A 17,956-nucleotide genomic window follows, 5' to 3' on the forward strand; every position below is an offset into this window, starting at 1 on the left:
TCACATATTAACCCTTTTAAAACAGTATATTCAGAGGTTCAGACAATAACTATCCTTTCGCAATGTTCTAATAGCCTCTCCTACATTAGCGTTTGCCTGCTTGGGTTGTCCCCTTTCTCCATTAATGGGGGTACCAGAGTGTGAATTTAGTCATGGCAACCAAATTCTTGTGTGGTAGTGACCATGGAAGAAACAGATGACCTGGAATCAACATGCCTCCTATGGTCTCTACTCTTGCTAGTGTGAATGGCCAAGAGAATGATTACATTTTATGGCCAAGAACTCAGGAGGGCTAATTTATTGCATTTATTTATCTACTTCATTTATACTCCACCTTCCTTCTCCATGGAAGAAGAAGAAGAGGAGTTGGTTTTTATATGCCAACTTTCTCTACCACTTAAGGAACTGGCTTACAATCACCTTCCCTTCCTCTTCCCACAACACACCTTGTGAGGCAGGTGAGGCTGAGAGAGATCAGAGAGGCCTGTGACTAGCCTAAGGTCACCCAGCAGGCATCATGTGGAGGAGTGGGGAAACCAACCGGGTTCACCAGATTAGCCTCCGCTGCTCATGTGGAGGAGTGGGGAATCAAACCCGGTTCTCCAGATCAGAGTCCACCGCTCCAAACCACCGCTCTTAACCACTACACCATGCTGGGGACACAAAGCAACTTATATCCTTCTCCTGTCCTCCATTTTGCAAACGCAACAACCCTGTGAGATAGGTTAAACTGAGAACATGCCACTCAGTAATTTTCCATTGTAGAATGGGGACTCGAACCTGGGTCTCCCAGATCCTAGTTCATCCACCACACCACACCGGCTGTCTATGTAGATAGGTTGGTCGAGGGATGGCGCCATGTCACCCAGTGAGTTTCATGGCCTAGTAGGGCTTTGAACCCGAGCCTCCCCAATCCAAGTCTATCCATTACAACACACTGGCTCACTGCTGCATAATACTCACAGGAGAACATCTTTCTCCTACCTCCTACCTCTCAATGGGGAAGACTGAGTGCAGATGTTATGGTGCTAGAACAGCAGCCAGCCATATTGCACTATGCTGTTGCATGCAGTTGTCTCCATGTGGAATGGAAACCCCACCTTCTTACCATTCCCACATCATCCAAATTACCCATATAAGAACATAAGAAAGGCCATGCTGGATAAGACCGAGGTCCATCAAATCCAGCAGCCTGTTCACACAGTGGCCAACCAAGTGCCTCTAGGAAGCCCACAAACAAGACGACTGCAGCAGCACCATCCTGCCTGTGTTCCACCGCCCCTAATATGATAGGCATGCTCCTCTGATCTTGGAGAGAATAGGTATACATCATGACTAGTAACTATTTTCACTAGTAGCCATGAATACCCCTCTCCTCCATGAACATGTCCACTCCCCTCTTCAAGCCTTCCAAGTTGGCAGCCATCACCACATCCTGGGGCAGGGAGTTCCACAATTTAACTATGCTTTGTGTGAAGAAACACTTCCTTTTATCTGTTTTGAATCTCTCACCCTCCAGCTTCAGCAGATGACCCCACGTTCTAGCATTATGAGAGAGGGAGGAAAGCTTCTCCCCGTCCACTCTCTCCTTACCACACATCCTTCCCACTTGTCACCAAGGGCAGATTAACCATTGGGGATTGGGACCACCTCTTATACATATCCATTGATAGAGCTCCTGCTAGTACCTATGGATGCATACAGGGGATGGTCTATATTCTGAGCTGCTCTGTATCCTACACATAGCCTAAAATTATATTTATTACATTGCTAGCAAGATGAACATTTCAACTCATTTTATTACACAGTGCAAGCCTATGCACCAGAAGGATTAGGCTACAGTCACTCTGCGTGGGTTTGCATCAAAAATCCAGCTGCCCCTTTTGGAGTGGTCCAGAGGAGCCATTGCACTCCGGACTGTTTTTTGTTGTCAATCCATTCGCTTCTGTCAATGATGGATTCAGACAACCGGGTGTGTGTGTGGGGGATGATTTCATCATCACGGTTAATTTGTTTCGGGGGTTGAAGGGCTGTGGCTCAGTGGCAGAGCATCTGCTTGGCATGCAGAAGGTCCCAGGTTCAATCCCTGGCCCCTCCAGTTAAAAGGGACTGGGCAAGTAGGTGATGTGAAAGCCTGAGACCCTGGAGAGCTGTTGCTGGTCTGAGTAGACAGTACAGACTTCGATGGACCAAGGGTCTGATTCAGTATAAGGCAGCTTCATGTGTTCATGACTGTCTACCTGGCTACTTGGAGATATTGTGATGTTGCAGCTTACCGCCTTTAGAAAGTCCGCAGAAAGACAGAATGAGCCTGCCAGGCTGTGAACTGCCCATTCCCCATTTGGAAGGCCATTTTGCCAATCCCTTCATTTCTCAGAGGAGAACGTCAACATGGTGCATCAACTTGATGTGCAGACAATAAGGGGCACTGTTTGATCTCTGAGGCTCACTAGCACATGCAAGACACTCTGCGATGCTGCAGCCATCCAATGAACGCCCTGCACATGAACCCACCACAGACTCGCGCCATTTCAGAGCATTCACGACCGTGCCCCCTGTGCCAAACATGGCGCCCTCTGGTGGTCGCACCGCTTTGCTCATGTGTCCAAACCCACCTTATGAATATGTGGAGGAGGACAGGACTGACCTGGAAACATACCCCTCTTTGCACCTACTGCTGGACTCCCGGCCCAAATTGCATGTAGACAAGCTGGAACGTGTCCAGAGGAGGTTTTTTAAGCAGGGGCTAGATGGCCATCTGTCCGCAATGTTGATTCTATGACCTTAGGCAGTTTGTGAGAGGGAGGGCATCTTGGCCATCTTCTGGGCATGGAGTAGGGGATCACTGGGGGTGTGTGGGGGAGGTAGTTGTGAAATTCCTGCACTGTGCAGGGGGTTGGACTAGATGATCCTGGCGGTCCCTTCCAACGATTCTATGATTCCTAGCAAACCTGCAACCGGTATTTATCGAATTGCATTCATTCATGGAAGGCAATGTGAGCGTGGCTCTGTGTTTATTACCTTGCTTCTGCTGCCAGGGCCACCGAGGGCTAATTCGTGGGCAAGCTCCCGGGCTGGTTCTTTAAGGTACCACCATTGGATTTCCAAGGAGTAAGAGGTGGATCCGCTGGCCCGGAAAGCACAAGGCATCTCAATATCATCTCCCTCCCTAACAGTCACATCTTTCGGGACTTCTGTAAATGTAGCTGAAGACACACACACAAAACAGAACAACAAATGACAAGAAGGCAGCAAACGGGGGGGGGGGTTAAAGGCACCGTCGGTCTAGGAGGCGAAACGTCTCCTGCGGAAGGAGATTTTCGGTTGCCTGAATGACCAGTCGGGGGTATTGCCATGAATTCTACACACCCTGGGCGGAATTGCAGGATTCCAGGGACTGGGAAGGGATCTGAAGGCCATCTAGTCTAGCCCCTCGGACCCAAACCACCCAGGGTCACAAGCAGTCAGAAAGAGGGTGTCTGAGCCACAGAGCCTTTCTCCCTGTCAACGAAGGCTCGAGATTGTGCCCCCCCCCGTACCCCCAATCATTCACTGCGATTGGACACACGTCCCCACAGAAGACGAGTGGCAACCAGGAAAACAAGTTTGCAATACAAACATATTTTTTGAAAATCCTGCCGGGAGAGGGACCTCTCCCGTGTCTAGGGCTAAGCACCCATCCCCAAGGCAGGCACCCCAGTGTGGGATGTGGTACTCACATCCCCTGTGCTTTAGACCCTCCATCTCTGCAGCAGAGTGCGGGCTTCCCTCAAGCCTGCAGCCGGGGCTATGTACCCTGCGTGCGCACCCTCTAGCTTCAGCGACCCCCCCTCGACATTTGCACCAGAGTAAGCCGGCTTCCCTGTTCTGCAACAAGCATTCCTAACAGCGTGGTCTAAGACCCTCGTAGTAGAGCATTTAAAGGGGGAGGGGGAGAAGGTGCATTTAAAATGTTGGGTTTCCAGTAACCGGATCTGTCAAGAGATTCCCCAGATTTTGGAAAGGGGTGGGGGGAGAAAGCATATCCCCCGGTCCTAAGGGACATGTGGATCTACCCAAGGGCTTGTCGCTGGCTCATCTCTCCCAAAGCTGCAAAGTAGCTGGTTTTTTTTGGGGGGGGGGAACAACCCCCCACCCCAAGGAGACAGGAAGTTTGGGACTTACCCTGGACCACGAAGAGCAAGGGGGCATTAAGCATCAGGTAACCAAGGGCGCCGAAAAGCCCTGCCTTTTCCATCTCATCTATGTCGGCTTTCCGAGCGAAGGGCGAGGAGAGAAACCGGGAAAAGGGGGGCGGTCACGACCCAGCTAAGACATCTTCAATCCCATGGCCAAAAGGGGGAAATAGACACGGAGGGATGCTCCAAGCGAAGGTCCAGGGTTCCGGGGAGAAGTCCAGACGAAGCCGAAAAAGACCGCCCCCTCCCCGAAGCCTCCAAAGCTGGATTTCTTCCTGGTCCTGGAAGCCCGGATAAAATCCACAGCCCGGTGGGGGCTCCCCAGAAGCGGCTCGTCGACCTGCCTGGTCGGATCCGGATCGCGCTCCCCTTCGCTCCGCTTCCCCCCCACCCCACCCCACCCGCTCCTCTTAACAACTCTGCAGCAAGCGCCGTTCAACTTCCTTGAGTGGAATGGGATTTCCTGGAGTCCAGAGCCCAGCCGGAGACGCCGGATCGCCTCCCGAGACCCATCTGGGCACCGCCGGGGCAGGGAGGGCGGAGGAAGCCGGCCAGGCTGCGAGGGATATTTCCAGGGTCGGCGCGCGGGGGGTCCCCCTTCGGCTCTCCCGTCGCCCGGCCACCGCCAGGTCCTCCAAATCGGCGTGTCTCCCCCCCCCCTTTCCTCCTCCTCCTCCGGCGTCCAAATCGTCTCCAGGAACCGAAGATGATCCCCCCTCCCCAGCCGCCTCCCCAGCCGCTCTCAAACCAACACGCCGCTCAACCTAGAAGAGGAAATTTCACCATCTGACGTTCCCAGCGTTGGGGCCGGTCCAGAAAGCGCGTCGAGAAGGGAAACAGAGAGGGGGGGAGAGAGGAAAAAAAAAATGAAGTTTGCATTTCTCTGAAATCAGAGGCTGGCTTTGCTTTTTTTCCCTTGGGGCTTCGTTTTTGGTCAGCCACACGCGCCAGAGCCCGAAACACACAACACAGACGCTGTGTGCGGTTTGCCAAAGCCAGGCGTCGCCGATAGAGGCGTCCCCTCCCCTGGCAGGGCTGGCCCAGGCCCCCCTTGAAATGGACTAATGAAATTGACTAATGAAATTGACCAGAGCGGGGTAAAGGCGGGGGATGGAGAGGAAGAAGGGGGGGGTAGGACCAGTTTGTGTGTGTGTGCGATTCGGATCCGAAGGGCTCTTTCCCTGGCGTCCGTTCCCACCGCATTGGGAAGCGAAGCCAGAGCTCTTTCCGAGCCGGGAAGGAGGGAAACGGACCGCCCCCCCCCTCAATTTTACCTCCTCCCGCCTTCCACACGAAGCTGCCTTCTACTGAACCAGACCCTCGGTCCATCCAAGTCAGTATTGTCTACTCAGACCGGCAGCGGCTCTCCAGGGTCTCAGGCAGGGGTCTTTCGCATCACCTCCTTGCCTAGTCCCTTTAGCTGGAGATGCCAGGGATTGAACCTGGGACCTTCTGCATGCCGTTGCCGAGCAGATGCTCCGCCACTGAGCCGCAGCCCCTTCCCAGACGACACCCAGCAGGGCTCCGCTTCGAGTTTCCAGAAGGCGGTGTGTGTGTGGGGTGGTGGTGGTGGTTAAACCGGAGTCAGGACCTGAATCCGAATCCCCCTCCCCCCGCTACGTTTACATTTCCGGGGCTTCCTTTCATTCCACCCGAACCCCCCACCCCAGCACTACCCCCACCCAAGAAGCGCAGATAATCCCCCCCGTTTTAGAACCTCACTTCCAACCCGGCTTACCTTCTTTTCAAGCCATCTCCAAGGAATCTTCCAAGAAAACAACCAGCGAGCCCCCACCCGGGAGAGGAAAAAAAGAAGATAACAATAAAGGAAGCTGCAGAAAGATATGTGGAGGAAACAAGAAGTCTAAAAAATTATAAGCGCCCAAACGCCAGCCAGAGTCCTTTGGGGATGGAGCCAGAGAGAGGCATTTCTTCCCGGGAGCTGCTAGACGGCGAGGGAGGGGGTTCCCGGAGAGCTCCCCCCGGGCCAGAAGTCCGCAATGGAAAACATCAAGAACTGATGGGGAGAGAGCAGGTGTCTCCCATGGATGGGGAGGGAGAGGGGAGGGAGCTGCAGACAGACTAGTTGATTCAGAGCGAGATCGATTTCCGGTTTGGGATAATAAGGGGGGGGGTGCCTGCCTGTATTTTCCTACTCTCTCCCTCCGTGCAAGGGGGAGGGAAGAGGGGGCTGAAAATAAAGCGCGCCCTGACCAGGAAGTTTTTAGAATTTGTTTATTCTCCCCCCTCCACGCCTTGGGAAAAGCTTATTTCTTAAATTTTTGGCCATTTATGCAGGGGAGGTTTTGCTTTGGATTTGCCGATCTCTCGATGCACATTTTCCCCATCCGAAATCTCAGAACTCTGCATGGGGGCTTATTGTTGAGTTTTGAGAATTCAGATGGGGGAAATGTGCATCTAGAGAGCGGCAAATCCAAGGCAAACCCCCCCCCCCATGCATAAATGGTCTCTCTTGATGCCTCTGTGCTTTTTAAATTTCATGGCTTTTGAAAACCTCTGCTGTTTGCAGTGGTTTCCTCCTTTATAACTCATATTCTCTCTCTCTGTCTCTCTCTCTCTCACACACACAGAGAGAGATTCTCAATGAGTGAGTGGTGTACAATCTCAGTTGCCCAGGCACATTTGGGTACACGTTATTTATTTGTTTTTATAACACATGCATGCCATTTTCTTTCTAGCTCAATATAACATATTTATGGAATATATATTTTTAAAAGACAGATGTCCTTCTGCCATTCTACTTAAAATGCTCATAAGGTGTCTTGCAGAGAAAATAAATGAGAATGAATGTAACGGAGATGCCCATCCAATTCCAGCTTTGAAACCCTGGAGCCATGAAAAGCAGCTATGGTGAAAATAATTTTAATTATATAAAAATTATATGAATATAAAATAATATATTATACACACACATACATACACATATGTGTACACACACACACACACACACACACACACACACACACACAACAGAGATCATTGTAATGCCTGAACATCTAGTGGTGTGGCTTATGTTCTGCTCACCAGTCATGAGCAAAGAGCCATTTTGTTGTTGTTGTTGATCAGTTTGGCTGTTTGTGAGCTGTTCAAACCTATTCATCAGGTAATGTTCTGTATATTCAAACAGTACAGTTCAGTGCACCATGCAATCAGCCATATTTCCTACATCCATGTTCTCACACAGCCCAGCAAGAGTCCTGGTTTCCCCCTCCCCAACAGGCCTGTCATTACATGCTGCAGGCTGCCAATCATATAAATAAATGGCGAGCAAAATCCATCAGTCAGGCAGCGATGAGAAATAAACAGTGTTTTTAAAGTTTTTTTTAAAAAAGTCTTACATTATCGACATTATTGAAGTTACTTTGTGCGTGCAAATTTTCATATAGCCTTATGGGAGTTGGAGTTCCATCTCCACATCATTTAGTTACCTGACCTTACTGACCTTGATCCTGGGGGAGAATCGACCTCACGTGAGATATGGATGGAAAAGCGGCCGCGAGGCAGACAGAAAATGAAACTCTGCTACCACCGCTGGGGAGCTGCAACTGTTTATTACAATATTTTGGTGTACTTTTCAGTCTCTCGGACAGTCAAGTTGGCTTGACAACATATCAAAAACCATATTGCTCTCTGCTCCTGCTCCTATGCTTCTAAGCCAGGCAGATAGGCCCCAGAATAACAGCCAGGTCCAAGATTTTGGAAAACTACCATTGTTGAGTTTTCAAGTTGGATTATTTATGATGTCTGTTTTAATGAATACAGGGCCTTTATTAGATCATATCTAAATGCAAATTCCCTTTCCTCCCCCTCCCCACAACAAACACTCTGTGAGGTAGGTGAGGCTGAGAGAGTTCTGAGAGAACTGTGACCAACCCAAGGTCACCCAGCTGGCTTCATGTGGAGGAGTGGGGAAACCAACCCGGTTCCCCAGATTAGGGTCTGCCGCTCATGTGGAGGAGTGGGGCTTCAAACCCAGTTCTCCAGATTAGAGTCCACCTCTCCAAACCGCCGCTCTTAACCACTACACCACGCTGGCTAGGTGTGATAGAAAGATGCTTGGCTGCTTCCTCTTCTCCCTCTGGCCTCAGTAACGGCTGTTGTTAAGTGGAAGGAGGAGATGCCCTTGTACAAATCTATGGTGAGACCACACTTGGAATACAGTTCTAGTCACCACACCTAAAAAGGAATATTACAGAGTTTGAGAAGGTGCAGAAAAGAGCAACCAAAATGATTAGTGGACTAGAACAACTGCCCTAAGAGGAGTGGTTGTTTAGGGCTGTTTAGCTTGGAAAGAAGGCAGCTAAGGGGAGTCATGATGGAAGTCTATAAAATTATGCATGGTTTGGAGAGAGTGGACAGGGAGAAGCTTTTCTCCCTCTCTCATAATACTAGAACATGGGGTCAATGTCAGACTCAGGAGTTCATCCCCAGCATCCGTAAAGCAAAACTGGTTCAGGCAAGGTGCTCTGAAGCAGTTTAGACTTTATTAGGAGCAAGGTAGACAAATACAGAAGCTGACTGCCTTATAGGCATGGAAGGCTAATAATGGGGAATCGGAGTGTGAATACATGGTAAAAAAGGCACTGTAAACCTAAAGTAAAACAAAGCAAGTAGAACTGAAGATAAGGCTTCCCAGCAAACGAAGACACAACAATGCTGCAGTTGTGGAAAACAGGATAGGCATTACTGTACACAGACATGAGAACCAGTGACATGTGACGTAGGATCTTGATGGTGAGCCAAAGTCTGGCCTGTTCTTGTCAAGAGCCCAACTCAGGCTAAGGAGCAAAGACAGGCCAAGGAGAAGAGCCAGGGTCTGACAGTGATCTGCTGAAGCTGGAGGGTAAGAGATTCAAAACTGATAAAAGGAAGTATTTCTTTACACAACACATAATTAAATTGTGGAACTCCCTGCCCCAGGATGTGGTGATGGCTGCCAACTTGGAAGGCTTGAAGAGAGGAGTAGACATGTTCATGGAGGAGAGAGGGGTATTCATGGCTACTAGTTAAAATGGCTACTAGTCATGATGCATACCTATTACCTTTAGGATCAGAGGAGCATGCCTATTATATTAGGTGCTTTTGAACGCAGGCAGGATAATGCTGCTCTGGTCATCTTGTTTGTGGGCTTCCTAGAGGCATCTGGTTGGCCACTGTGTGAACAGACTGCTGGACTTGAGGGACCTTGGTCTGATCCAGCATGGCCTTTCTTATGCTCTTATGTTCTTATGGAGCAGCATCTTGGCATGACAGAAGGATGCCTGTCTGTTTCCCCTGCATCCTCTGGCCTCAGCAATGGTTGATGTTAAATGGAAGGAGGAGCCATCCAACTAGAGCCGCATTCAGGCATAATGGAAGGATGCCACTCCACTTCCTCTCCTCCCTTTGGTCTCAATAATGGCTGATGTTAAATGGGATGAAGAGACACTCAATTGGAGCAGCATGTAGGCATGATGGAAGCATGCCTATCTGCCTCCTCTCCTCTGTTTAGCCTCAATAATGGGTGTTGAGAAGCAGGCGGAGAGGACACTCAATTGGCGTTACATCCAGGCATGATGGCAGAATGCCTGCCTGCTTTCTCTTTCTCCTCTGGCCCTGTTTATTCCTTTGATTTTTTTTTTTTTTTTACCACAACCCCTTCTTCAAATGCAAGAAGCGGGCTTACAAAAATCAATACAATTAATTTCAACTATATATACAAAGCTACAGAACACTATAAAACTCACTCCTGCAATTACCTCATCTACGTGCTAAAATTTATTCAGCTCCTCTTGTGGGTAGCAACACTGAAAACCAGACCATCTACAATAGGATGGCTTTATTTGCTGATTAGACATCAACTAACCAACAATGAACCCCAAAGACTCACTGGAATCTCACCTACAGTACTTTTCAGGGGTGGCTGTTCACACATTCAACTGCCAATCACGGAGGGCTAATATACCCCAGGCTAGTCCCATCTTGTCAGATCTTGGAAGCTGAGCAGGGTTGGCCCTGGTTCGTATTTGGATGGGAGACCACCATGTAGTCCAAGTTTGCTATGCAGAGTCAAGCAACGATAAACCACCTCTGTCCGTCTCTTCCTTGAAAACCCGATGGGGTTGCCGTAAGTTGGCTGCAACTTGATGATACTTTCCACCACCGAACGATGTACTTATGTCTGATTTAACCTTGGTTGTTTATGCATGGGTACTTTCACTCATATTTCCCCCCTGTCTTTCTCGGTTGTTCCTTGGAGTTATGCATGAGTTTTCTGTCCATTAGAGGTGACCTCGCTGCCAGCCCTCACAAATCCCAGGACTTCCAGTTCTTCTTTTAATTTGATTCTTCCCTCTCCCCTGAGCACAGCCTGGGTGAAATCCCTGTGCATAAGGTGAAGCAGGGGACACACAAGCTTGGTTTCTCTCACAGCCAGTTACAAAGCAGCATGTAAAGAGGTGGGGATTCAAATACTTCACATTTCCTCAGAGCTCTTTCTGAACAGAAGAAAGGCTTTTTAAAACCGAGGCTTGGATTTCTTCCCTTTCAGATTGCTCTGTTTTTTTGTTCATTGTTCTTAAAATGCTTTTTTATGCAGCAATTGGGTTGTTTTTTTGGGGGGGGGATTTTCTCTCACAGTAAGCGCTACAAAGTAAGCCAATTACAAAGCAGCATTTAAAGGGGCAGGGACATGATTTGAGCTTGGAGACTGCTGGTGCATAGATTCCCAACAGGAAAGTGTGTGGGTCCAGCGAGCAATGAACCTCAGGTAAATCTCCCATGCATAAACGACCTATGTATTTAAATAATTGTCTGCTGGTTACAACAGAGGAAAAGCAAGATGAGAGAGTAGGACTAAGTTGGGCTCTGTCAGAATGTGCATGCATTGGTTGTGCTGTACTGCATGGTTAGGAAGGAATCGGGTGAAGCAACATGCTCAACAGCCAGGGACTGGCCAACGAACAGATGGACGGTCCCCTGAAAAACTTGCTCCCTGTTTGCAACTGGCGAACAGGATGTGAGCCGAACTGTTTGGTGTTTGAGCATCTCTAATTGGTTCCCATGTCTTAGCAGACTATCATCCCATGTCTATCATCAAAGCGTCCAGTAACGCAGAGCAGAGAAATGTGATGTGCATACTTATGGGATCTGGGCCATTCTGATGCAAATCCTAAAGCAACGTTTTTTATCGCATGTCAATACCAAGTCATTCTGCTCAGCGTCCTTCTCCGCTTTCAACGATTTAATTAGAATCGGGGATCTGATCTTTGCATGCTGGAAATCCTTTTCGTTCGCCGCAGCAGCGAAGAAATAAACCCTTGGCCAGAGGCGTCCCCCCCCCCCCCAGCCAAAAACACCGTCATTACCCAAGTTGTTATAGGAACTGGCCTGCAGTTATTTGCTGCTTAATACTTACGGTATCACTGAAGGGAAACAGATTGACTCTCAGCTATGCAAAAATATCCCTTCAAGCAGGCAGCGACAGGAACACAAGCTACTTAAGATCATCTTCATAAATATCAGAGCCCGGCTGCCAGGTGGGAACACACCGAGATTCAGGTTTACAGCCAGAGATCAAGTGAGAGTCTGATCAAACTAGGCTAGCAGCTTAAGGCACACCCTGGTATATGGAATCCAGACAACCATCTTTTTCTTGCCAAAGGTTTCCATGATCATATAGCAGAATATGCAAAATGGAACATTTTTTTTTAATTTGTCACTTTTTTATCCTGCCCATTCTCCAGGCAAGGACAGTGCATGTTTCCCTTCTCCCCCATTCAGGGTTGCCAGGTCCCTCTTCGCCACTGGCGGGAGGTTTTTGGGGTGGAGCCTGAGGAGGGCAGGGTTTGGGCAGGGGAGGGACTTCCACGCCATAGAGTCCAATTGCCAAAGCAGCCATTTTGTCCAGGTGAGCTGATCTCTATCTGCTAGAGATCAGTTGAAATAGCAGGAGATCTGCTGCTAATACCAGGAGGTTGGCAACCCTACCCCCATTCTATCCTCACAACAACCCTATGAGGTAGATTACACTGAGAGGAAATGACAGCGTAAGGTCACCCACTGTGTAATCCAAAGCAGAGTTAAGTAAAAAGGCAAAGGTCCCCTGTGCAAGCACCGGGTCATTTCTGACCCATGGGGTGACGTCACATCCTGACATTTACTAGGTAGACTATGTTTGTCGGTAGTTTGCCAGTGCCTTCCCCAGTCATCTTCCCTTTACCCCCAGCAAGCTGGGTACTCATTTTACTGACCTCGGAAGGATGGAAGGCTGAGTCAACCTTGAGCCGGCTACCTGGAACCGACTTCCGTCGAGATCGAACTCAGGTCATGAGCAGAGCTTTTGACTTAAGTACTGCAGCTAACCACTCTGCTCCACAGGGCTTCCCAAAGCAGAGTTACACCCTTCTAATTCCAGTGAAGTTAGTGGGTTTAGAACAGTGTAATTGTGTTAAGGATTGCACTATAAGTGAGCTTCATGTTGGGGGGGGGATTTGAACCCAGGTCTCTCTAGTACTGGACTGACCTTCTTGCCAATACACCAGGCTTTCTCACCAAAAACTGGACTGACCTCACCAAAAACTGGACTGACCTCACCAAAAACTGGACTGACCTCCTTGCCAATACACCAGGCTTTCTCATCTTTCTCACCAAAAACTGGACTCTGTGGTCTAACCTCTCTGCATATACAACACGCACCATTTACCCTTCTTCCTTTCCCATAAAGTGACAATTGTCTGCATATGTATAAAACGTCCGGAGTGTAAAAGTTTTCCAGATATAGCGTTTCAGTAATTATTAAAACAGCCCTGTAAGGTAGGCCATAACTAGTATACACATATTAAAGTTTGGGGGGAGCAATGCTGAGACAGAAAGAGAATGCCTTGCCTATGGCAACCAAGGTCTTTTATGCATGGCTGTTTCCCTCACCGTCACCCCTCCAATGGCTTCAGGTCTTTGTGGTGATTATGCATGCCATTTCCAACCATCAGAGGTCGCCTCACTCTCCCCCTGCATTGCCCCGTGTTTTACCTGCGTTTCCAGGGGCCTGTTTTATCTCGAATTTGAAAATGAGGGCCCATCTGCCTTAGCTTCTGAGATCTGAAAAGATTGGGCTAGCCTGGGCCATCCAGGTCAGGGAAGATCTGCTGCTTGGTGATGGTGGAAACTGCCGTCAAGTCACAGCTGACTTATGGCGACCCCATAGGGGTTTCAAGCCAAGAGACATTCAGAGGTGGTTTGCCATTGCCTGCCTCTGCATGGTCTGAGAGAGTTCTAAGAGAACTGTGACTGGCCCAAGGTCACCCAGCAGGCTTCATGTGGAGGAGTGGGGAATCGAACCCGGTTCTCCAGATTAGAGTTCGCCGCTCTTAACCACTGCACCATGCTGGCTCTAGATCTGCTTAGGGTGTCTTAATTATTTCATAAAGGTCACTGCCCTATGAAACACCAATGCGTAACTCCCAAGTTTCGAACACAACTTGTAACACCTGCAGTTTAAGGCAGTCTATCAGAATACAGAATAATTTTTTTTTGAAAAATGATGGGTTTTCACCCAGCAATGGTGCTGAAATGCAACCGCTGACATCTTGTTTTCTCTTCTGGCCCAGTGACCTTCACTGTGGAATTTCTGCTCCAACGTAGCTCCAGAAAATAGACTGGCAAGTGCTAGTTTAGTTCTTTTCAAAATGTCAGTGGTTTAACATGAAATTGGGAGGTTTTATTGCCTTGCCCCCTCCCCCCTCCCCTCATGGGATTTCAATTCCAAACAAGCGGGGACTAAAGTTACAACCGGTTTGTATTCCCATAAGAATTTTGCAAAAGGTCAAAAACGTAGTAAGTTCAAAAGGGTTGTCTTGTTCCAATATACAGAGCCCCCCCACAGTCCCCCGTTTGTAAGCAATGGATGGTGTTTTCTCAGGTGGGACCAAGAACAGGGGAGTAAGTCTCAGAATAGGGTTGCCAACCTCCAGGTACTAGCTGGAGATCTCCTGCTATTACAACTGATCTCCAGCCGATAGAGATCAATTCACCTGGAGAAAATGGCTGCTTTGTGATTGGACTCTATAGCATTGAAGTCCCTTCCCTCTCTAAACCTCGCCCTCTTCAGGCTCCGCCCTCACTGCTTATAGGCACCTCAGAGACATATGCATAGCCATGGTTGGAGATCCCCTTAAGCTTTTAATGTATTTTTACAGGGGATCATCTGTATTTTACACGTTTTCTCATCTAAGGCATTCATCTATATTTTACACATTTTTTCATTTTTATACCTTATTTCATTTGAGTTACTTAAAGCAAGACTTTGGGCTGCAGTATTGAAATGCTGTTCTATATAAAGGACATACAGAATAAAAGAACAGATGTATTCATTTCAGAAGCCAGTCATAATATTTTACAGGAGGATTATGTACGGTTACAAAATAACTTCCTCCCAGAAAAAGATATCAGTCTAGCCATTCATTCATCATTCAGGAAAGAGAGCTATCTCAAGGATCTAGAATGGAGAAGCTGAGATTTTCAACCTTATCTGTTCACTGAAAATAAAAATTGGTAGCAATGCCTAGTGGCAATCTCCAATCCTGGTCCACTTAGGGAAATATCAAGAAAGGGATTCCACTGCTGAAGGAAGATGATTTTATAATGGGACATTCATTATGGAGGCTACATTGACTTCACTTATAGTCCACTTTTCTCCCAAGTGAGAACCCAAAGCAGCTTAAACCATTCTCCTGTTATCCATTTTATCCTTCCATCAACCCTGCATGGTAGGTTAGGTTGAGAGACAACCAGCGAGCTTCCATGGCAGAGAGGGGATTTGAACCCGGGTCTCCCAGATCCTAGACCTGGGGAGGGGCCTTGGCTCAGTGGTAGAGCATCTGCTTGGCATGCAGAAGGTCCCAGGTTCAGTCCCTGGCATCTCCAGTTAAAGGGACTAGGCAATTAGGTAATGTGAAAGACCCCTGCCTGAGACCCTGGAGAGCCGCTGCCGGTCTGAGTAGACAATATTGAGTTCGATGGACCAAGGGTCTGACTCAGTACAAGGCAGCTTCATGTGTTCATGTGACCAATACTCTAACCCCAAGTATTGCAACCCAGTTTGAAGAAGAAGAAGAAGAGCTGGTTTTTATATGCCAACTTTCTCTGCCACTTAAGGGAGAATCAAACCGACTTACAATCGCCTTCGGTTCCTCTCCCCACAACAGACACCCTGTGAGGTAGGTGAGGCTGAGAGAGTGTGACTAGCCCAAGGTCACCCAGCTGGCTTCGTGTGTAGGAGTGGGGAAACAAATCCAGTTCACCAGATGAGAGTCTGCCACTCATGTGGAAGGGTAGGGAATCAAACCCGGTTCTCTAGATCAGACTCCACAGCTCCAAACCACTGCTCTTATCCACTACACCACCTTGGCTTCTAGTGACACTTAAAATTAGCCTCTAGCCTTGTAAATATGAAAAGTAAGGGGGAGGGAGGAGTGGGGGAGGAAAGTAAAAAAGTGGCCCTGAATAATGCTGAAAAAAAAATCAGCATTATTCAGGATCTGCTTTTTCGGCGCCCTTTAATTGCTACCATTTTTTTTTAACCGGTAACCCCCCCCCCTTGAAAAATACCAAAAAGGTATTTTGCAATGTTTTTTTGGGCTCAGCTTTAGCTGAATGCTCCCCTGTACTCCCAGAACCTCCATTTTGAGAAGGGTACAAATTACAGATGTTGGGCTTTTAACATCACCCTCCCTCACTACTTTGTTGTACTCAAAATCCAGCTTGATGAAAACTCAAAAGCTTGCTTGGTTATGATTGCAGTGCTTTGATTGGTCCTAATAAAAAGGTATCACATTAGGGTTACTCACGGGTTACGTTAGGGTTATCCCTGCGAGGCTGTTGTGCGGAGCAACCTAGCTCAAATTCCTGCAGCTAGTGTCCATGGCAGAGAGGGGATACAAACCTGGCTCCCCAAGTCTGGCACTCTAACCAACACACCATGTTTACAAGATGTTGAACAAAAACAACACCAGGCTGAAGAATGGAGCAATTTGTAACGAAATAGACAAGAAACATACAAGCGCGATGATCTGAATCTAATATGGCAAGAGGCTTAAATGAAAGAATTGAATACTATGCACAGACTCTTCTGAGATCGAATGACTGATGAAGCCTATGGCAGAAACGGACTCCTAATTTGTATCCGGAATGACCGTCTCCTTCTTTGATCTCTTTTGGACCTTTTTGACCCATTTTGGATCATTGTTCAACATCCACACTTACCTGACCACCAGTATTCTCCACGTTTTGTTGGATTTCTCTGTTTTATTCACCTCCACGTGAGGTTGGACTGTAAAGTTTATCTTCATGTGTGCTTAGACCAGTGATGGCGAACCTTTTAGAGACCGAGTGCCCAAACTGCAACCCAAAACCCACTTATTCATCGTAAAGTGCCAACACGGCAATTTAACCTGAATACTGAGGTTTTAGTTTAGAAAAAACAACTCATACGTTAACATCTTATGCTCACAAGCATAAGATGATCCAAACAAAGTAAGGAAAGCAATCCCAAGTGCTTTCATTGACTTAAAATTATTTGGCAGAGAATTCCACACATTAAGGATATCATTTTCAGAACTAACTGTGCTATCCTTTGTCATCCATAAAATTAAATCATGGCAATGACTGACAAACACCATTTTCCCCATCTGCATTCTCAAAACTCTGCAGGGGGGCTTATTGTTGAGTTGTGCATCTAAGTGGCAAGTCCAAGGCAAAACCTCCCATTCACAAATAGACAAAAAAAAAAAAAAAAAACCCATGCAGTTTTGAGAATCTGGATGGGGGAAATGTGCATCTCAGTGGCAAGTCCAAGGCTAAACCTCCCATTCACAAATAGACAACAAATCCCCCCATGCTGTTTTGAGAATCTGGATGGGGGAAATGTGCATCTCAGTGGCAAGTCCAAAGCTAAACCTCCCATTCACAAATAGACAACAACCCCCCCCCCCATGCAGTTTTGAGAATCTGGATGGGGGAAATGTGCATCTCAGTGGCAAGTCCAAGTGAAAGAGCCGCCCGCCGCCAGCCTCCCGCAAGCCTCCCGCCGCCCCGCTCTGCTTCAGCAGCAGCACCGCCGCCCCACCCAGGCGCCGCTCTGGCCCCCCCGCCGCTACCGGCCGCTCATGCTCGCCTCCGAGGGCTGCCCTTCCGGCCGCACTGCTACGCCCACCGAGTCGCCCCCGCGACAAAGTTGGCTGCGGCGCGGCAGAAACGTGCGCCAAGGCCGCGAGGAGGGGCGGAGGAGGGGGACGGGCAGCCAAGGGGGCGGAGGAGGGGGTGGGGCCGACTCGGCGGGCGTAGCGGTGCGACCGGCAGGCAGCCCTCGGGGCCGAGCATGAACGGGCGGTGGCGGGTCTGGAGCGGCGCCTGGGTGGGGCGGCGGCGGTGCTGCTGCTAAGGCGGAGCGGGGTGGCGGGAGGCAGATGGCGTCGAGGCCGCAAGGAGGGGGCGGGGGACGGGCAGGGGACGGGCGGGAGACGGGCCTGCGGCTCCACACGTGCCCATAGAAAGGGCTCAGCGTGCCGCTTGTGGCACGCGTGCCATAGGTTCGCCAACACGGGCTTAGACACTATATAGATTGTCATACATTGTAGTATTTCTTGTATGTTTCTTGTCTATTTCATTACATGTTGCTCCATTCTTTAGCCTGGTGTTGTTGTTTTTGTTCAAACGTTGCTTTTTACAACACTGTTTTTTTTCCTTCTCATTTTTGACTTGTTTGTACAAGCTGTCGAAGC

The 17,956-nt window shown here is 48.6% G+C and overlaps 2 protein-coding genes across 2 annotated transcripts in view; one reads left to right on the plus strand and one right to left on the minus strand.

Annotated features, from left to right (window-relative positions):
- VSTM2B (V-set and transmembrane domain containing 2B) overlaps nucleotides 1-4,325 on the minus strand; it is a 47,461-nt gene extending 43,136 nt beyond the window's left edge. The window contains exons 1-2 of the mRNA XM_056862679.1: nucleotides 4,165-4,325; nucleotides 3,022-3,206 (exon numbers count right to left, since the gene is read on the minus strand). Of these exons, the coding sequence (XP_056718657.1) occupies nucleotides 3,022-3,206; nucleotides 4,165-4,237 (258 nt within the window). The 5' untranslated portion in view covers nucleotides 4,238-4,325. The remainder of the gene's footprint in view (nucleotides 1-3,021; nucleotides 3,207-4,164) is intronic.
- LOC130488978 (cytochrome b-c1 complex subunit Rieske, mitochondrial) overlaps nucleotides 1-17,956 on the plus strand; it is a 285,637-nt gene that overhangs the window by 17,599 nt on the left and 250,082 nt on the right. The gene's annotated exons all lie outside the window — the stretch shown is intronic.

Source organism: Euleptes europaea, chromosome 17, assembly GCF_029931775.1.
Source record: "Euleptes europaea isolate rEulEur1 chromosome 17, rEulEur1.hap1, whole genome shotgun sequence".
Classification (NCBI taxonomy): domain Eukaryota; kingdom Metazoa; phylum Chordata; class Lepidosauria; order Squamata; family Sphaerodactylidae; genus Euleptes; species Euleptes europaea.